The sequence below is a fragment of the Trichosurus vulpecula genome, chromosome 3 (assembly GCF_011100635.1).
Source record: "Trichosurus vulpecula isolate mTriVul1 chromosome 3, mTriVul1.pri, whole genome shotgun sequence".
Classification (NCBI taxonomy): Eukaryota; Metazoa; Chordata; class Mammalia; order Diprotodontia; family Phalangeridae; genus Trichosurus; species Trichosurus vulpecula.
In genome coordinates this window covers 213,223,531-213,245,950 of record NC_050575.1, presented here as the reverse complement: position 1 = coordinate 213,245,950, position 22,420 = coordinate 213,223,531, and the positions used below count along the sequence as shown (strand labels likewise).

Below are 22,420 nucleotides of genomic sequence, written 5' to 3'. Positions count from 1 at the left end.
GGATCTATTGTTTTTTTTTTTTTAAGTAATATTTTATTCCCTCTCCCACCCAATTACACTTAAAAACAAATTTTAACATTTGTTTTTTCTTCAGGTTTTGAGTCCCAAATTCTCTCTCTCCCTTCCCTGCTTCCTCCTTCCTGAAAGGGTAAGCAATTTGATATAGGTTATATATGTGCAATCATGTAAAACATTTCCATATTAGTCATTTTGTGCAAGAAGGCAGAGGGGAAAGGGAGGGAGGGGGGAGAAAAATACAGAGAGACAGAGAGAGAGAAAGAAAGGAAGAAAAAGAAATAATAGGCTTCAGTCTATATTCAGACATCAGTTCTTTCTCTGGAGGCAGAGAGCATTTTTCATCACGAATCCTTTGGAATTGTCTTGGATCACTGTATTGCTGAGAAGAGCCAAGTCATTCACAGCTCTTCATTGTATGATATTGCTGTTACTGTGTATGGTGTTCTCCTGGTTCAGCTTCCTTCATTTTGTATTCTGGATCCATTTGTAAAATACTAGATCACAGGATTAAAGATTTAAAGCTGGATGGGACCTTAGAATTAACTAATCTAAATCCTTCATTTTACAGATGAGGAAATTGAGGTTCAGAGAGGTCAAATGGCTTGTCCAAGGTCATATAGGTAGTAACAGAGTAAGGATTTGAACCTAGATCCTTTGACTCCAAATTCAGCACTCTTTTCATTGTTTAGTTGAAAATTCAAACCTTGGCAGAAGCAATGGGGGCTCTGCTACTTTAGGGATCTTAAAAACAAGCTATATTTGAGTCTTTGAAACGTGAAAAGTAAATGCAATCTAATTTAAATGCCAAATAAATGGATTTTTATGTGATTCAAATTGAGGAGACTGGGACAAAGAGACTGCAAAACAGTCTGCCAAAGAGCTGAGTTTATGAATCATCATGGGAATATCTTTTTTCCTAGACTTTAGACTCTTAATTCTATGGGGAGGTGAGGGTAGAAGGGAGGAGGCAGTAGGAAAGTACAGAGACTTTGGATAGTTAGTAATTCTACACATGGAGAGAGTGACTAAGGTGTGGTAGGTCTTGCTAGTACAGTCAGTCCTCAACATTTGCACATTTAACTTTCATGAGTTCAAGCATTTGCATGACTTTATTAGTAACCTCATTTTCACTTTTGAGTTGGCAACCATACACATTTGTGTCTATGGACAGTAGAGAAAAAAATGAGGGTTATGATGCATACAAGTTTGTGGAGTGGCTGGTATCCTACTAGGCATTTCACTGGTCTTAAACATCCTACCGTTATAAAGAGCTGCCCATGTATTACTAACCTTTAAAACTCAAGTTTTATATGTTGCAATTATGCCCTCAAAGCCTAGTGCAAATCCTTTAGATTCTAAGGTGATGTTGAAACCTCACTAGTCTCATCATATTCCGACAGTAGCAACTAAAGTCCTAGCAACCTCTCCCTTCATTTTCAGAGGCTGGCCAAAGTAGAGAGGTTCACAGCAGTAGATTATACTGTCTAACACCCTCACACTGCCATCTGACACAGTGGAAAGTAAGATTCAGGGTAAAAAGTATTTTAGTTTTAAGAATTTTATTTGCTGTATAGTATTCATGGTACCGTATGATGAAAAGTGAATGTTGTCTGAAATCAATGTTTTTTTCTTAAGATATTAGCATAAAAGGCCACAAAATTATAGAGAATTACTAGTGAGAAAAAATATTTCGCATGTTACCAATTTTATTTTGTGTACTGCATTTTATGGGTTATTTCATGGTTACTATGTTTGTAAAAGTGCATATTATCAGAATTAATGTTTTGTTACAAAGAACTGCAATGCAGAAAAGCATATTTCCAGCAATCTCTAGCAAAGATTAGTTTTTGGTGGATGCAAGAACCTAAACTGCTATTTCCCACAGTTTCAATGTTATCAACATTCCCATTTTTGACTTGTACACTGTTTTCTAAGAATGTTACCCCACAAAGGATGAGGATTGACTGTACATGCACAGTAGCTTTAATTAGTGGATAAGCTTAAGATTACCACCTGGTGGCTTCATCAGATACAGCAAAGGGAATGGCTATTCTAGCCAAACAACTCTAACACTACATGCACTGCTCTCTATGTAGATATGTTGCTTTAAAAGCATATTAAGAATATATAAATAGGGAGGATGGGTGTATTAATGCACTATCGGTTTTTCAATCACTAATAGGAATATCTTTATCCCTAGACGATTCTGTAATGCAAATAAGGATTGCTAAAAAGTTACTAAATTGTACATAGCCTTTGATATAGTGACTCCTCTCCTCTCCTCTCCCCTCACCTGAGGGTATTCTGCCCAAAGGAAGGCAAATTTTGATGGCCAAAAGTACCTACTTAACTTGGGGTTTACTGGCTAGATTCCTTTCTGAAAGACCAAGCTTTAAACTCAATTCACTCTGAATCTCATGGATTGGACAACAGATCCCTGCCTAAGCACTACTTAATGGTTATTTTTTGGGCCCTCCTGGCTCAGAAGTAAATAGTAATTGTTTCTCTTTTGGCCTGCAACCCTGAGGGTCTTCCCCTCCCGGTCTGATTTTTTTTTTAAATTAAAGGGGCCAATCTTTGACTCAATTCTTAAGGAGGCCTATTCACTGAATGGGCATTGCCTCACTCAAAGTGAGAATCTGAAAAGACCTTAGCTTAAAAGGGCCAAGGTCTCCCACTGCACCCTGGACCATCTCCAGTCATCTTGGTCAATATCTAGCCACGGGATCCAGATGGCTCCGGAGGAGAAAGTGAGGCTGGTGACTTTGCCCAGCCCTCCCTCACTCCAATCAAAGTCAATTGCAAGTCATGTCATCATCTCCCTGATGTCATGCTCCTCTTCAAGAATGAAGGACAAAACCACGATCTCTATTAAGCCTATATGACCAAGAAATTCAAGAATGGAAAGGACCCATATGATTAAGTATATGTATAGTTGCACTTTTTGTTATATCAAAGAACTGGGAACAAAATGGGTACCCCTCCATAAGTTAGCTTAATAAACTGTGGCATGTGAATGCAATGGAATATTATTGCACTATAAGAAATGATGAGTATGACAAATTCAGAGAAACCTGGGAAAACTTGTATAAATAGATGGAGAATGATTTAAGAAGAACTAGGAAGACAAATTTCATGACCATAATTATGTAAACAGGAGGTTTGAAAAGTGACTGATCTCTTGAGATTTTCAGTTAAGAGGAACAAGCATTTATGATCTTTCAGCCAGTTTCCCATGAAAACAAGAAAATATAGAGTATTAGAAGAAGTGGTCTATTTAGAAGGAAAGTTTGTTAATAATAGCATGACCGTTACAGAACATAAAATGGGAAGTCAGATGAGGATAGAAATGTTGAAGGGTAAAGCTGAGGTGGACAGGATTGAGAGAAAAGGGAATAGTAACAAAGGAAAGGGATTTCCACTTAGCCAGATAGTGATTCTGAATTACAGGGAATGAGAATAGATAGGAATCTAATTACTGGGGATATAAAGAAAAAATTATCATGGATATTTCGAATAGCTGAGAAAGTAGGGGTATAGACAGAAGAAATATTGTAGTAAATTATTTTGGGGGAAACTGAGAAAAACAGAAATCTGAAATATTTCTGCTTAAAATACTTTGTAACAGAACTGTAGAATCTCAGAAGTGGAAGGAACTTCAATGGTCATTTATTCTATCCCATACTTGAGCAGGAGGAGTCTTATAGACATTTCCAACAAGTGGTCATACTTAAAGACCTTCAGTAATGAGAACTCAACATATTAGTTCATCTTTAAAGAACAGGCATATGGCTAAGTAGTTATTGATACTATCTCATTAACAAACTACTAATATTGCTATTAATGAATTTGAACACCACTATGTATGCTTTGATATTTTTCTGCTTATTTAACTTGCATTTTGCATGATGGATCTTGGATTCTAGATATAAGCATTCTACATTCCAAATTCTCCTAATTGCCTTCTGAAAAAAGTTAAAATTCTTCAGCTTATTATTTGTAAGAGTTCCATTCCTGTTTATCTTAAAAAAAACCCATGTTTGGATTCTCTTTTTACTGGAAGTTTTTTAAGTATGATCACTTGTTGGGGATGTTATAGAAGGGCCTTTTGCTTAGGTATGAGATAGACTAAAGTAACACTAAAGTTTTTTCCAATTCTGAGATTCTATGTTGCAAAATATTTTAAAAGCAAAATTGTTACAGATAGATTTCAACATCCTATCATCTCCCCAAGATAAGTTTTTACAAAATTCTTTCTATTCTTACTGGAAATAAGGTGAATCTTAATTCTACTTAATTGGTTCAGAAAAAAAATCCATATCAGTGAGTTACTTTTTTTTTTCTTTTTGGTATAGGAACTATGATTTTATCTATGTGAGATATTTTCCCCTTAGATGCACATCAGTAACTTATAGATTCAAAGAGTTGTCTGGAAATATGTAAAGGTTAAATGATTTTTCCATGATCACAAAACTAGTGTTACATAAAACATGAATTCATCTCTTCTTGACTCCAACATCTGCTTTGTATCCACCTGTTTCAACAATCCAGCTAGCAGCTTCTGTGGGGGTGTAAGATCCACCCACAGCCAGCACCCTGAAAGCTGCCAACAGCACAGGTTCTTTTGATCTGTTTAACTAAGGAAAGCAAGGTGAAGGGGTTGACAAGCTTACTTTAATTCAGCATACAAATATCATTCGCTTACTTCAGAGGAAAAATCCAGCACCCTGAACTTTAGAACAAAATACAAACAAATTACAAATATCAACAGACAGACCTTGTCTGATTCAAATCCCAATAGTTACCAGAGTTCAACAAAGTCTCAGCATCCGGGTTTACAAGCTGGAGGGCTCCTTAGCTACAGCTGCCCAGAGTCTCCTCATCAACACCATCTCGAGAGCCCTGCACAAATGGCTCTGTCCTCCCTTCTTATACGGCTTCATATGTCATCTGAATGACCAGGACTTAGGCTCTGGTGATTGGTTCCTGAGTTGGCCCCTCCCCTTAGGACCCTGGGAGGTTCACATCCACATAGATTAACACCTAATAGGGGTTAGCGCCTGGGGCTTAGCACTTAGTAAGGCATGGCTCTGGAGTTAGCACCTCTCCTTAGCCAGCCCCTCCTTGGGCCCTACCCCAGTCACCAATCCACACCCACATAGGTTCCACACCTAATAGGGATTTGGGCCTGGGGCTTAGCACCTAGTAAGGCTCAATGAAATACACTGAATTACTCAGAACAAAAGCCAAACTCTTCAAGGGCACTTGTTGAACTAAGTGCTAAGGAGCCCATTTTGCTTACCAACACACCACCATGCCACATTATCTTTTAGAAATATATTGGGGGTAGCTAGGTGGTGCAGTGTGTAGAGCACTGGCCCTGGAGTCAGGAGGACCTGAGTTCAAATCCAGCCTCAGGCACTTGACACACTTACTAGCTGTGTGACCTTGGGCAACTCACTTAACCCCAATTGCCCTGCCTTCCCCCTCTAAAAATAAAGAAAAAAAAGGAAATGTATTGGAACTGAAAATGGTGTTTTAGATTAAAAGGATGGAACAGACCTTTTGTCCAGACTAACGACAAACTCACAAAAATACTGAATCACCTCCCCAAATTATTCAAATTTACCTAATAAAAAGTAATAAAACCAAATCACTGTTTTTCCTGACCAATTAATTTATATTCCAATTTCTGTGATCCTCCCTTGTTCTTGAATCCATTCTATTTATTGTTACTTGGTTTAGTGATTTCTTCCTTTCTTCTGGCAGCTTATTATATGGTTTCCTTGCTGTTATAGCACTTAAAATTTAACTACCATGTACCTAAAAATATTCAATCTTGGGTTCTTCATTTTCAAGGTTCTGTGGTTTCTATTTTGTTGTGCTATTTTTCCTCCCCAAATTTTATTTTATTTTTTTCTATTTATTTTTTAAATTTTTTTCTTTAATAAGCATTTATACTCTTTCTTCCACAAATGAAAAATTAAAAAAACTTGTAACAAAAATGCATATTCAAATAAAAAAATTCTCACATTGATTGTGCCCCCAAATATTTCTCATTCTCGATTTTAAGTCTCTCACTTCTCTGGCAGGAGGTAGGTATCATGATTCATCTTCAGTCTCTTGGTTTGTCTGTGAACTGGTCAGTTTCAAAGTTGTTGGGTTTTTTATATTAGTATATAAACTGTGGCATGTGAAGTTATATGTATATAGTTATATATAAACACTCTCTTAGTTCTTTATACTTCTACACCAATTCATGTAAATGATCTTCCCAGTTTGCACTGAAACTGAAAAATTTTGTCATTTCTTAGTGTACAATATTCCATCACATTCATATGCCATAATTTGCTTGGTCATTCTGTCAGAGGTGAGCACCTTTTGCTGGGTGTGTGTGTGTGTGTGTGTGTGTGTGTGTGTGTGTGTGTGTGTGAATTCTTAGAAATTTGCTTTAAGGATTTCCTCCAATACATTCCCCAAATTCTTTTGTTTTTCTAGGTTTGGGGGGATGTAAGTATTCCTGGAATTGCTACATCAAGATATTGTTTCTAGATCTGTTATGTAGTTTTACATTTTCCAATAATATTGATAATTTAGTGATTTTTTTGAGATGTTCTGCACTCTGTGCTATTTTACTGTTCACTGCAGTAAACTGGCTGATCATTGCTGCTATGAATTAAACATATATATTTTTTTCTATTCTTGTTAACATGTTGAGTTTTTTTTTCATGTTTTTTTCATTCCTTTAAAAATTTTTGCTTACATTCATTAGCTATTTCTTTTTTTCAAGCTCTTCTATTATTTGGTCTTGGGATTTTCTTAGCATGGTCAATTCTTGTGTAATTTTTTTTCAATGTGTCATTTATCCTTCTGCATACATCTCCCAGGATATCTACATGGTTTCTTTTTCCGTTTTTGTTGCTTCTCATACTTCAACAGTTTCAATTGATCTATAGTACAATAATCTTCTGGCTAATTTTTTATTATAGTTAATTCTTATTTTCTTGTGTAGGTGAATGTGTGTTTTATCACTTATCTTCTCTTTGATATTTCTCTTTGAGTTTTGTTTATTTGTTTGGTTTGGTTTTCTTGTAGGATTTGTGAGAAACCTGGTTCCCTTTAATTCTCAACTGATATTTTGGATCAGTTTCTTTGGCCAATCAACTTCAGTAGGCTTTTGATGCTAGATTATGCAAACGCATCAATCTAGATTACTCTGCAAGGATATTTTTCACAGGTACGAATTTGACTAGATTATTTGTATGTACTCAAAGTTTGTTTTAGGAACCTAAAGGGAAGTGAAAAATCTTAAGAATTTATCTTTTAGTTTTCAGTGTTGATTGCTTTATTTTATTAGTAGGTAATGTTATATTACCTATGGTCATCCTGAATGAGAGAAAACAAGTTTGTTTTTTCAGTGTCTAACCAAACTCCAGACAACATAATTTGCATTTCATACTGAGAATGTATACATATTTGAAATATCACAAATATTTTGTTTAATAGAAATTACTACTATCTCATGTCATTATTCTCAGGCAAATACACAGTCAATGGCAATATCATGTGGTATATTTCCCCCATGTTTGGTGCTTTTTAAATCTGGGAAAAAGTAAAAAATTTTTAAAAAAGAAATTGGACTACATGAACCCTCAGGAGCTCCCCTCAAGCTCTAAACCCATGATCTAAACCCATACTCCTGTTTACAGGAGTAGATGATGTAGGAAACCAAAAACTGTCCATTTTTAAGATTAAAATATCAAGTATAAAAATGGTACCTTTTAAAATACAAGCTGTGTAAAAGGCGACAGCTAAAGCTAACAAGTCTATTCTTATATGAAGTATAATCATTTTATGAAGGAAATACAAAAATGAAAATGTATAAATTTAATATATGTTACATATAAACTTTTATTTTAAAAAGTCCTTACCTCTTCACAGCACCGTCTGCTTACAATAGCCCTATAGTCAATCCTATCCCAAAGCTGATCCCTTAACTTTAAGAAATTGGGAAATAATTTCCTCCAGTTTTTTCCCAAAGCCCATGGAAAAATTTCATACTTTGATTCTTCTTCATCTTCTTCAACTGTATTAGCCAGATACCTATCAAAATGTAACACAACAATATATTGTCACATTATCATGAAACAGAAATCCATATTTAATCTTATCCTGACCTTCACTTAATATTATATTAAAGAAATATACAGAATATTAAAACTCCATTGTAAAGCACCAATTTGAACCCATTTTATTACATTCTGGGTCAAATTTTGTAGTTATATGTTACTCTCTCACTTATTTGGTATTTTCTACCCCATCTAGCACAGTATTTATCTTAAATACCTGTCAATTGACTGAAAAAGAAAAAGCCAATAATACAAATGACCAGTGTACTCCGACACCAGGAATGTAAAGGGGGCGCTACATTCATAGTGTAGCGGAAAGACCATTAGGCCTGGGTTAGAGTTCCAGCTCTACCACTGACTAGATAAGCCTGTGTGGACAATCACAACCTCTCTGAGCATTAGTTTCTTTATATGTAAAATGTGAATAATAATATTTATAATACCTCACAGAGTTATGAGGACCAAATTAAATAATATGTATAATTCTGAAAACTCTAAAACTTAATAGAAATGTGAGTTACTATAAATTATATTTTTAAACAAATATTTCACATTTATGCAGCATTTTATGGTTTAAAAAGTACCCTTTACACAACCTGGTGAAGTAAGTACTATTCTGTCCATTTTACATATGAGGAAACTGAGGTTCAGAGACATGGGGTGACTGGCTCAGGATCACACAGCTACTGTTAGGGATAGGATTTGAACCCTTGAACTCTTCAATTCAAGATAAGGACAATATCTACCACATCATGTTTCTTCTCAAAATAACTACAAATATATTTATATACACAGGAACACAAAATACTTCATAAATATAAGTACTTGATAAATTATATAACACATGTATGTGCTTTCCTTTAGTTTAAAATCCTGAGGGCAAGGTCCATTATCTTCCAACAAAGAACAGTAGCCAACCCACAGCTAGGTACCAATTAGTATGAATAATGGTTTCTGTGAAGTAATTTGATGTATTTAAATTTGTATTATTCAAAGTCATAATTATATAAAATATGGTCATTGATTCCAGTCCAATGGAAATATTCAGTGTAACTTCAAAAAAAAGTAATTGCCTAATGGGAATTCACTGTTCACACTAATTGGGAGCCAACTGAAGAATTGCAGAGGCACAGTGGCACAAAGACTATAATGATTTGTCATAGATGGTCAGTCATCTCTTTCTTTGCACATATTTTAAATACATGCTTACAAAAAATTCAAGATACAACACAGCTTTATATATTACCCTGTGCCTGCTAGTCTTAAGAGAAAAGTTCTATGACAGTCATTTGTGTAAGATACTCTAACAGCAACATAGCAACATAGACACTATCCTGGGAATTAAGTAAAATTTGAACTCTAGGGATTTGGGAGTTTCGGGGAAAAGGTTTAATTCTCAGATAAAAACTGCAGAATTGGATATTCAATTCATAAAGCATATGTATAACAGAAGGAGTGGTGTAAACTGTTCCCCCAACTTATTCTTATTCATCATCATCATCATTAAGAATTATTTTTGAAGAAGTAAAGAGGATTTTAAAGATATTAGATCACTAATCTTAGTAAGATCCTTGTTAAGTAATAAACTATCAAGTATTGTGGGTTCAGTTTTCCCCTCTGCGTTTGGAAATGTATATTTATTCTATATTAAGGGATAAATACATGCCTGTTTCTTTAATGAAAGATTCAGATTTACATTTGCCTTTTGTTGCTAATAGACTGCATAGCATTCAACTTATTTTATCCATTTCATAGTTATGTGTTTAAACTTTTTAAATATCACCAGTTCTCCTATAAACTGGAAATTACGCTTACAAGTAATGGTCTAGCACTAAAACCAAGACTTTTGGGAACACCTTGTATATTTTTTACTATTAGATGATGAAAATCTGACCCACAAAGGCTGAAGAACTGAGCTGTTATCATTTAACAGATAAGAAAATTACGGTAAAATGACTAAATTCAATGGAATACTTCAGAAACAAAAGTATTCTCTTGTCATAAACCAGTGTTTCATACAAAGCCAGGTTTACTAAAAGACAGTGAGGAATGAGTATTTTCTTGTTCTATGAATGAATTTTCACAATGGACATGTACAATTGAAATATTTTAGAACAGTAAGTATTCTGATGACACACAACTTGGCAATTTCAAATTAAATACTGATCTTGGAAAAATGTTTAAAAAACATTTGCAGCCCTATAAAATAAAATTAAACAACTGAATGGAAGCAATTTTTAAAAAGTACAAAGCACTGAAGAAATGCAAGTATTATTACCATTAAATTGGTATTTGAAGAAAAACAAAGGTTAGATGTAGTGTAAAATAAAGTCTGGGAAAAGGACATTAAAACTTCCTTTTTCAAAGTAAAAATTTGAACCTTTGCTGAAGAATATCCCTTAAACCAAATGAAATGATTTTAAATAAAATTTGCTTTAAATTGTTACTTTATACAGAAAAAAATCTCTCATAGAACTAGATGAAAGAAAATATACTCACAGAGCAATAAAGAAATTTGTTCTGGTATGCTCACTTATACTAAACTTAGCCCTCTTGAAGTAAACAAAGGTCATAGCCAGAAGATACTAGAGGAAAAGAGTTAAAATTTTAATATCAATGCTTTATTTTCATAAGTAAAATTTACTTAAAACGTTTAACACCTTTAAATTTTTCTGATGATCTAAAGCCCTAAAATATTAATGTAAATTTTTAAACTTTACATATTCTTGGGAAAAATATTTTTTCTTTGCATTTTACTTTTAAAGTAACAAGCATTTATTTTCTCTCCCTCCTTAAATCCTTAAAACAAATCTGCATAGTCAAACAAACAAGAAAAGAAGTATACGTTGTCCATGACCACAAGCATATGTCTCATTCTGAATCTTAAACTGATCATTTTTCTGTTAGGAGGCAGTGATGAAGAACATTGTTTATCAGTCCTGTGCAATCATGATTGGTCACTGCAATAATCAGAGATCATAAATCTTTCAGAAGTTTGCATTTATAGTGTTGTTGTTATCATGTAAATTGTTCTGATTCTGCTCATTTCACTCTGCATAAATTCATTCAAGTCTTCACAGGTTTTTCTGAATCTATCCCTTTCGTTATTTCTTATGGGACAATAGTATTCTGAATAACGTATTCATATTCCCCAATTGTTTAGTCATTCCTCAACTGATGGACACACCCTTGGTTTCCAAATCTTTCCTACTACAAAAAGAGGTACTACAAATGTTTTTGGATAGATTCTTTTCCTTTGTTTGTAGCATAGGTCTAGTAGGAGAACTACTTACTATATTCTTACTATAGTCTTCTGTAATACAAAAAAGTGGGAAAAATGTTCCTTGTCATAAAATTGTGATGAGAATAGACTCTTAAATGGAAAAACATTATTATAAAACAATATTATCATAATATTTATGCATGCTGACAAATAGACCTCTTAAAAAACTACGTAGCCTACTCATTTAAAAAATTGTTGGCTTTAAATGAGATACCATCAAAAATTAATATAATGTAAAATTTTAACTGTCTTATACTACAAAAGCATCATGTAGTGTATTTAATATAATACCATAGCAAAAAAAATATAATACCACAGTGATATCACAGTCCAATAGTAAAGCATTAATGGTAACCTAGAATTATTATTCCTTGCTAAGCACCTTACAGACTTGCCAAGAATGATTTAGGCTACACCAAGATTAAGTTATCAGAGGGCACTGAGTATAATAAATACAAAACTTATACTAAAGGAAACCATCACCCCCTTGATTGAGCCAGAGAAATAAATGAGGTTAACAACTGGAGTACTGTCTAGAAAGAATTTGAAGACCATAAGTGAGTAGCGAATTCCAAGTTTACCTTTTTTCACAGAGAATTTGATTTTGATATATATCTTTGTAGTGATTTAAGTTGAATTCAAGTAATAAGTTAATGCATAATAGAAACTAAATCACTCCTGAATAAAAGGGATTGTAGATAACCTCATCATTCAACTGAAACAGCTCTCTCCAAAGTTTAATGATCTCTTAAGTGACAAATCTAATGGCTTTTTCTCAATCCCTCAGCCTTCTTGACATCTCTCCAGGCTTTGGTTTTTGTGACACTACTCTCTCAGTTCTCCTATCAGTCTGACTACTCCTCAGTATCCTTTGCTGGATTTCATGCAAGTAATGCCCACAAATCATTGGTGTTCCCCAAGGTTCTATCCTGGTCCTCCTTCTCTTCTCCCTCTCTACTATGTCCACTAATCTCATCAGCTCCTGTGGATTCAATTATCATCTCTATGGTGATGATATCCAGATAGACTGTTCTAGCCCTAATCACTCTCTTGTCCTTCAGTTGTGCATCTCCAACTGCCAATGAGAAATCTCAAAATGGATCTCCTGAGAACATCTTAAACTCAACATGTCCAAAAGTGAACTCATTATCTTTTCCCTAAGCCCTCCCCCTTTCCTAATTTTCTTATTACTTATTCTTATTACTGTTGAAGACACCACCACTCTCCTAGTCACCCAGTCTTAAATACAAAAATATTTATAGCTGTAATTTTTGTTACAGCAAAGAACTGGATATCAAGGAGGCACCCATCAACTGGGAGGTGGCTAAACAAATCATATAATACATGAATATAATGGAATATTATTGTGCTGAAAGAAATAAAGTGACTGATTCAGAGAAATCTAGTATGACTTGCACAGGCTGATGCAGAGTGAAGTAAGCAGAACAAGGAGAAAAATTATAACTATGATATTATAAAGAATAATGGCTTTGAAAGACTTAAGAATTCTGATAAGTGCAATGACCAACCATAATATCAAAACACTAATAAAACTGATGTATGTGTGGTGGAAACATGCTTTAGACAGTCAATGTATGGATCTGTTTTGCTTGATTAAGCTTACTTATTCCAAAGGTTTTTGTTGGTTTTTCTTTTTTAATTGGTAGGATTGGGGAGAAGAGGAAGACTAGCAATAGTGTTTCAACAAAAAGTAGAAAAGAAAGAAAAAGAGGTCACTAAAACATTAAACGAGAAAATAGAATAGAAGGGGTGTGTGTGTGTGTGAGATAGAGAGAGAGAGAGAGAGAGAGAGAGAGAGAGAGAGAGAGAGAGAGAAAGAGAGAGAGAGAGAGCAGCCAATTTTGAAACTTTTTTTTAACTAAGCTGTATGTAAATGGAGATTTGTAGTTTCCCATGCAAGCCTCTTTTTCTGTTCTTTGTACATGGGATACTTACATTTGTAAAATTCAAAATAATTTTTTAAAAATCTAACATCCGGACCTAGATAAGTTCTAATCCCTTTATATCCTGCATTTATTGGAAAATATATAAAATATTTATGATGTACATACACACACACATATATATAAGAATGTATATTACTATGTTCAAGTCTGAGTGCTGCATTTTAGCATGCTGACAAAACCAGACTGTTCAGAGTAGGGTGATCAAGATAATGAAAAGTGGGCCTGGAACCTGTCATATGAAAAAAACTTAAAGGGATTAGGAAAATTTAACTTGGAAAAGAAATAACTTGGAGAGACAAGATAGCTTTCTCAAAATACTCAAAATTCTTTCATCTAGAAGAGAAGTTAAACTTACTCCATGTGACTCCAGTAGGCAAAACTAGGACCAATGGATGAAAATTATAGGGTTGTAGACTGGCTCAATATCAGGAATATAATTATGTAATAACCAAAGCTGTCTATAAGTATGATGGGCTACTTTGAAAAGTAACAGACACTTTCAGTGTCAGTGTTCAAATAGTTGTTGAATGACTATTTGAGAGGGATGCTGTGAAAAAAGATTAAGCTTTTGGGTTGAAGATGGAATTACTTTAAATTCTCTTTTGTCTTTATATCCTCAGTGCTAAGTACATGGTAGGCACTTAATGTTTGCTGAGTTGATTTTTATTTGAAATCTTAAGATTTTATAGCAAATCTGAGTAGTTTAGCCTTCAAAGTTTTCCATCAGTTGTTTCTATTGCTACTTCTTCAAACTCACTTTTCATCAGTCTTCTTTGTTTCTTTGCTCACTGTCCCCTACTTAAACATAATGTGCCCTTTTTGATGTTGTTCCTTCCACTACCTCTGGTCTATCTTCCCAATCTAGCACCCCTATTTCAAGGCAGCTTAAAACTTATCTCTTCCTAGGAGCCCTTCTTACATAATCCCCTCCCATCCCATTCTGATCACTTAAGTAGTCATCCAACATTTACTGATCAAAGGAGTTTAAAACATATGCTCTATCCTCAAAAAGTTCAACCTCTCCCTAACTTTACAATGGTGTTTCCTAATCATCTTACCCAGATCAACTAGATGCAACAAAGGCCAACAGATACCAATATGGCCACCTCCCTATTACCCCCAGGATCCATTATCATAGTTTAATTCCATCATTTTACAGGTAAGGCCACAGAGGCCCAAAGAATTGAACAGATTTGCCCCAAGTCACATGGGAACTAAATGCTGATTCAAGATTCAAACCCAGGTCTTTGACTCCAAATATAGTACACTTTCAACTATATGTTATGTTGGTAGCTACTGTGGAATTATGATTTTTATATTAATCAATATGATATCGTAATGAATATACTAATAATTTAGTTTTCTCAAGAGCTGCCTCTGGCTCAGGAGTCAGAGCTCACAATGCAGCTTGAACTGATCAATCAAAACTTTGACAATGCTCACAATCACCGGACCTTAAGTGAAACGAATCAAATATTGTAGAATCTGTTTTTGTCACAGAACTTTAGTTCTGTACCCTACGGGAGGTGGTCACCACCCCCAAAGACTTGACTTCAGAATTGTTGTATTGTGGGATTTGTGGGATTCTCCTGGGAAACCAATAAATGACTATTTGTAATCCACCTTTCCCCTGTCCTTCTCCACCTGTGATTTAAGTATATAATCTGTGTTTTTACTTCAGCTATGGGAACATTCCTCACTCTGAAACTGATTAATTAAACTACTTGATTACTAGCACTCCTGTCTCTAAGCTTGCTCTGTGTGGCTCCGAGCATTCTCAGGTTAGAGACTGGCTCAGTAAAAATCCTGTTTACACTACCTCCCTGTAGCTTACAGGATGTCTTCAATAAAGGTAAGAAGGTGTTAGCAGCTTGTAATTCTTTTCTTCTCTCCTCTACAGTACTTTCACCATCAGTAACCTCCTCACTTTCCACCTTTTAGGGAATCCTTTTACTTCAATAAAAATGGCTGAGTATCCCCTTTAGGGAAAAAGAAAGAGCTCTCTCTCTCCTCTCTAAAAATGCACTATATAATAATCCGGGAATCATTTTTCTCCAGGTCCAAAAAATTGTGTTTTATAGGAAACAGTCATCATAACCACATTCTGCTACAAGATAATTTGGAGACCCTAAAATTATAACTGATTATATAGTTATATATTCTCTATAGAGAATATTAGACTCTAACATAGTTCTTAGGGATGTATAATCTTTCCACCAATGTTTTAATAGGAACAACACTAGGATGCGTAGCAGTTTAGAAACCTATGTTCTGATCCTGCATTTTTAGCTAACTAGCTGTAAAAGCTTGACTATATCCCTTTATTTAAGTAAACTAAGTTCCCTTTCAGCTTGCAATTGCTATGATTCCAGCAGAAATCAGTCCACTTAGAAACTATCATTCTTGTATGATTATTTTCAAAGAAAGTTTATTTTTATTGGAAAGAACACAGGTATTGAGTATTATTAAGTATTGAGGTATTAGTATCTAGGTATTAAGAGGCCTTAGCCCTGGTACTGTTGCTTTCTCTTGGACATAGGACAAGTTACTCTTGTGCATTAGTTTCCCTATTTATAAATGCTGGAGATGGGATTTAGGCATGGAAGGGTCCTTGGAAATTATGTAGTCCAACCCTCTCAATTTTACAGATGAGGAAACTAAGTCTCAAAAAAGTTAAATGGCTTGTTCAAGGTTACATAGGTAGTAAGTAATGACCTGAGATTGAACTTAGGCTGTCTGACTCCAAGTCCAGTGCTTTTACTTAGTTTTCCTTTCTTCACTGGACACAGGTTTGAGTTCAGTCCCCCTATGGCTATAGCAGCAGTTTTCAAAGTATGGTCTGTGGACCCCTGAGGGTTCCTGAGACCTGTTCAGGGGATACAGAAAGTCAAAGCTATTTTCATAATAGTAAGACATTTTAATTTCTAGTATAGTAAATATCAATAGACAGAACCTACCTTGGAGTTGAAGGACCTAGGTTTGAATCCCAGGTGTACTATTTACTAGCTTTAAGACCTTGAGCAGTCACTCTCCCCCTTTAGGCTTCACTTAATCTTTACCAAAAGGATGAAAAAGTAATCCCTCATCTGTAAAACAGGGACGTTGGATCTCTGAAGTCCCTTCTAGTTCTAAATCTATAAGAGGTATTAGAAGCCTGTTCTGTTCATTTGTAAATACTGCCATCTGCTGTTCAACAGCTTCAATTGTTATATGGCACATTACCTCAAATTAAAATTTTGCCTGAGATTATGTTCAAGTACAACAGATCTCTTCATATTAATCTTGAAATAATGCTGTTATACTAAAACAAATAATTATTAGTCATCTAATTCAACTTAATAAGCATTTAAACACTGATACAAATGAAATATTCCTTTATCATCTTCAAGCTTATTATCCTACCAGGGTAAACGCATTAATATACATTAACAACAAAGTAATTTTTTTTTTTATTGTGAGGGAGAGGAGAGAGGAGCACACAAACTGAAGAGATCAGGAAAGGTATCATGAAATAAGTGTCCCTTTAACTGAGCCTTAATGGGACCTAGGAATTCCAAAAGGAAGAGGTAAGTAGGAAAAGCATTCAAAATATATGGAAAACAATCTATATAAAGGTATGGATATGAGAGCTGGAACGTCTTCTGCATGAACTAGGTCAGTAGCCATGAGAGTGGAAAAAACAGCACAGATGAAAGAGATATAGTGGAGGTAGAATTGATAAGATTAAGCAACTAATCAGATATAGGAGGTGAGAGAGAATGAAGAATTGGATGAAGGTTGGAATTTTAGTGACTGGGTAACATTGACAAAAATAGTTATGTTAGAGATTTGGACTTCAGTAGGAGGATAATAGCTTGATGAGTTCTGTTTTGGACATGTCAGTCACCCAGATCTTCTCCTTTTCCATAGTTGCCACTTATGATAAAATATAGCATGAAGGTGGTTCTTCCATACCTACCTACATAAAATTGAGTGTTTTGCCCAGGAAAACAAATAGGTAGTGCTGTAATCAAGGCTATTCAAGAGTGCCTTTGCTGTTTGTGTATGATCATCTTTTCCCTAGTATATCATAGGGCACGCACCAACTTTATTCTATTCAGAAAGCGATACCAAGTTCCAAAATAAGACCTCTCAAAAGAACCCATTTTTAAAATTACCATTGGAACTCTTTTTTTACCTGAATTTCCTAAAATATATTAAAATGCAGAGTAGAATATGTAGGTTGAATTAATCTAAATACTACAATGCTTTCTATCATGACAAATGTTATAATTTTCAATGAGTAATACTATTTATTTACAATAGAACAGATCTAATACCTATAAAGTCTCTCATCATATTCAATCAGCATCCTACAATCCTGAAAACACAAAGAGTTGATCCAGAATGTGGATCATAGAAATTCACACAAACTGAAATCATGAAGCAGTAAAAGCCCATCTCTTTTCTTAAATCTGATTAATAATACACCAGTTTTAATTAAAATTCTTAAGTTGCAGTCAGATACCTATGTTAAATGTTACTTGCTAATCATAACATGCTTACAAAATTTACCTTATCTGCAATTTTACAGCAACAGTCCATCCATAAGAAATCTTGAATTAAGTCATCATCTGCAACAATAGGTTACTATTACTTTTCTTGTTAGAATAAACTCTTCTTGAAGAAATAATTTCTACATAATGAGTTATAAGTTTTTTTTATGATGTTATAAGAATGGCCAAAACAGAGATGCCCTAAGTGTGCTTCTCAGGCACCGCTGATTGTTACTGCAAGAATTACCTAAATGCCTGTTGCTTTCAACCTCTGATTTGCTTGTACATGTAAGATGAGATTGGTAAGGGAAGAGAGGACTATAAATCACTATTCTATTGGAGCCAATAGGATTTTAAGAGATTTGCTTTGAGCAACTCTTGATTTTCCTTCTTTTCTAAAAGGCATGTAAACTAACTTATCTATATTTGTGTTCAATGTATTGCAATTTATTTATTTTGGCTACTAAGGTACTGCATCTTTTTTTTGTCAGATACCTGAACTAAATTTTGAATGAAAACCTGAAAAAATTGCTGTTTGCTGAACCCAGAACTTGGAAAACATTTTATTTTTTACTGACCTATTATCTACTTTTTTAAAAAATCTAATAACTGACTTTAAACAAGAACCTAAAATATGTATTTTCTAAAACTACCGAATCAGAACAAAATTGAAACAAAGCAATTTTCTAAACCAAACTTGAACCAAACCATTATGAATAAGTAAAATGTTATGAGTATCATAATTATAAGCATATTGCTTCACAAAAGCAGCAAAAAACAGACGAAGTGAGAACAAGCCAGCAGAAAGCTTGGCATGAGACCCAACTAAGCCAGATTACCCTAAGCATTTCAAGATGAAACAACACCAAATAAATGTGGAATGGAACAATCCTGCCAATGTGATGGTGTGATCTATTCTCATCATCAATGATAGTGGAACTACTATAATTGAACTTATCACTTCATTACCTGATTGGCTATTTGAAGAAATTGTGGCACTTAAAAAGATGAGATAGTAGCTCCATCTGATCAAATATACACACAATTTCAAAGGCACCCAGAGATCTTTTTTCCAGCTCTCAAAAAATCCAAGACATAAAAAAATATTCCAAAATAAAGGAAAAGGCCAAACATGGCTTTATTTTTTAAAGTTACTCAAATATATAAAAAATCCTCAAATAATGAAAAAGATCAAAGAAAGTATTATGACAACAAATAGGTGTCTGAGGAGATATCAGCAAATACTAACACACATGCCTTCTTTCTTGTTTCTATGGCTTTCACAATTTTCTACAGTAGCCTACATCTTCAAAATTGCAGAGTTGACTAAAAGGTACAAAAAATATTCCACTGGTTTTTTTTTAATTTTAAAAAGTATTTGATTTGGGGAACTAATGTATGGCTTTGAGGGTTTCCTTCAAATGCCTTCCATGCATATGTCACTAGATATAACTTTGTTTAAATAATCCTGAGGATTAATATCAGGCCTAGCATAAAATAGGAGTATATATGTTCACCAAAGTTATTCAGGAATGTTATGGGGGATATTTTGTGAAGAGGTCAAATAGAAAAAGGATGTCATGTAGATGATAAGGTTCACCAGACACCGATTGTGGATGATATTGAGCTTAAAGCACTGAATCCAGAAACACTATAGGTCCTCGCCAATGACAACCATGGTCTAAAGAGATTGGACTGGTAATCCATGAGGGAAAAATCAAGTGGATGATGAACATATATAGACCAGATCTTGATGATAAATTGGCTAGGGAGCCCATTGGATAGGCCGTACAGATGGTCAATGAGCTGTATCTAGAATTGAATAGGAGGATGACAAGCTGGTATTCATTTAGGAAATTAGGCAGTGCTTCTAATGATCCCAAGCTGCTCCCTATTGCAAAAGTTGTCTCTTTAAAAGCAATATTCTACCACAACTATACCTCTGAATTATGAAACATACCATTACCTCATCAGAATCAAAACCGCAAGTGACCCAAAGAACAAAAGGAAATACATATTAAGTAGGGTGTAAAACTGCAGCACATTGCCAACAATGTGCTAGACACATGTGCTAACACACATGCCTTCTTTCTTCTTTCTATGGCTTTCACAATTTTCTATAGTAGAACTACATTTTCGAAATTGCAGAGTTGACTAAAAGGTACAAAAAAATTATTCCACTTTTTTTTTGGCCAACAATGATTCATTTGTGGAAAATGGAATAAAAGACATGATCAGGAATATGTATGACCAGAAAAGAGGGTATGCTGGATTATACTTAGGATGTAGTCTAAATAGTACAATTATTGTTCAGGCATTTTTCGGTTGTGTCTGATTCCTTGTGATCCCATTTGGGTTTTCTTGGCAAAGATACTAGAGTGGTTTGCTATTTCCCTTCTCTAGCTCATTTTACAGATGAGGCAAACATGGTTAAATGACTTGCCCAGGGTCACTCACCTGGTGTCTGAGACCACATTTGAACCCAAGAAGATGAGTCTTCCAGACTCTAGGCCCAGAACTCTATCCACTGCACCACTTACCTGCCCTGAATACTGCAAAGGTACTAATAAAATATTCTTTTAAAAATCCACAGGAAGATCTCAATTACATTGGGCTATAGAAGGCTTAGACATGGACAAGAATTGTGCAAGACAAAGTGGTATGGATGACATTTACTTTGCATCAGTGAAAGAAGTACTCAGATTAATGGTTTCACTAGATTATTTTGTCTTGAAAGTTAAATAAGATGGCTTTAAATATTCAGTTTTGTACCTTATACCTATTTTTAATATAGTCATGTAACTGTAAAATCTTCAGAATTGATAGTTTTCTTTTCAGAAAACAGTAATATTTTTTGCCTTATCAGTTCTTTTCCCATTTCTTAAATGACTCCAAAGGACACAGGAGTCTTCTACCCTCCTTACAGGATTAGGTATGGATGCTAGAAGAGACCACTAACCAGCAACTTTTTCTCAGGGTGCTTTTACTCATCATCTAACAAGACCTTACCAATAGTGAAAAAAGGAAAGAATCACAGGCTTGTAGAGCATTATTCAGACATTAAATCGTTGTTAGTTTCTACTGTCTTCTCTTCCCAGTTTTCTCCCCCAAACTCTCCATAACCCTTTTCTAAGTTTCCTTTTTTCAAAAGCTCAGGTTTTTGTTCCTAGTTCTCTTCCTCTTACACATGCCACAATGCTTCTACAAACAAGGCATCCTGTTCTCAGGACTCTTGCAGTCCTTCTACTATCAATAGAATCTTTTTGATTTCCTTGATGTCTCAGATAACTTCTAGAACTCCCTAGTTCATATTGTTATTGCCATAACCATCCTAGATCAATATCAAGTACCACACATTTTTTGGTGAATCAAAGAAGGATCTTATTCTCTGGTAATCTGTGAAATTCACTGGCATAATGGAAAGATCCTATGCTCTAGGCAAATGATTATGTCAATCCCACCCTCAATTTTTTTTGAGGGGGGAAGGCAGGGCAATTGGGGTTGAGTTGCCCAAGGTCACACAGCTAGTGTGTCAAGTGTCTGAGGTCACATTTGAACTCAGGTCCTCCTGACTCCAGGGCCGGTGCTCTACTCACTGTGCCACCTAGCTGCTCCATCACCCTCAATCTCACTAAGGATAATATTAAATATTTTAACAGGGTAATCAATTTTTGTGTTTTACTCTAAAGACTGTATTAGTCCTATTAATCCTACTTCATATAGGATAAAAGTAAACCAAAGCTGCAAACATATTTTCCAGAGTTGGTGTCAGTCACCAATTATTGGGTCATGTAAGAAAATCTGCATAGTGTAGAAAAAACTTTACAGATCTATTGGGGGTGAGAAATTTGGTATAGGAAAAAGAAGTACATATTGATTACAAAGGAAAATGAGTAATAGCTGTTTATATAACTAATTTTTGCTAAATTCTTATACAACTATTAAAGTGCTTTAACCTACCAAATAATTTAAAGAAAGCAGTCATTTCTTGACGCTGTATAACTAGACATGGTCCTTTGGAACGTTTAGACTTGTTACTATTATGTGCATTTTTTTCAGATGTTTGCCAACTATCCCTAAAAATAGGACGTTTAAGATTAATAGCTTTTTTTGGCTGGTGAGATCTACTTGATCCTGATTTTACATGAACAGTGACAGTTGGCGGTGTCTCACAACAGGTCTGATTGTGTCTCATTCTGGTTAGTGAAAAGGTTCCTATAAATATAAAAGAGAAAATATTTACCATCCTGAATTTCATTTCCACATAAAATAGCTACCAATTATAGAATCTTAACATTGTCAGTGCTATATTAGAAAACAGCAAAAAAAAAACCACACATCTTTGTATTAGCAAACACCATGGTAGATTAAAAAATTCACTTAATTATTCAAAAAGCATTTATTCCATTTTCAAATGAAAAATTCATATCATCTTTAACACTCATGAACTTTAGCAATGAGATGAACTTTAAGTGATTGATCACATTA

General features: G+C 34.6%; 1 protein-coding gene across 1 annotated transcript in view; it reads right to left on the bottom strand.

Annotated features, from left to right (window-relative positions):
• The window catches only part of SPDYA (speedy/RINGO cell cycle regulator family member A), a 36,926-nt gene extending 14,799 nt beyond the window's left edge, over positions 1 to 22,127 (bottom strand). The window contains exons 1-4 of the mRNA XM_036753068.1: positions 21,893 to 22,127; positions 17,952 to 18,010; positions 10,647 to 10,732; positions 7,950 to 8,121 (exon numbers count right to left, since the gene is read on the bottom strand). Coding sequence (XP_036608963.1) covers positions 7,950 to 8,121; positions 10,647 to 10,732; positions 17,952 to 18,010; positions 21,893 to 22,127 — 552 coding nt within the window. The remainder of the gene's footprint in view (positions 1 to 7,949; positions 8,122 to 10,646; positions 10,733 to 17,951; positions 18,011 to 21,892) is intronic.
• Between the last annotated feature and the right edge of the window lie 293 nt (positions 22,128 to 22,420).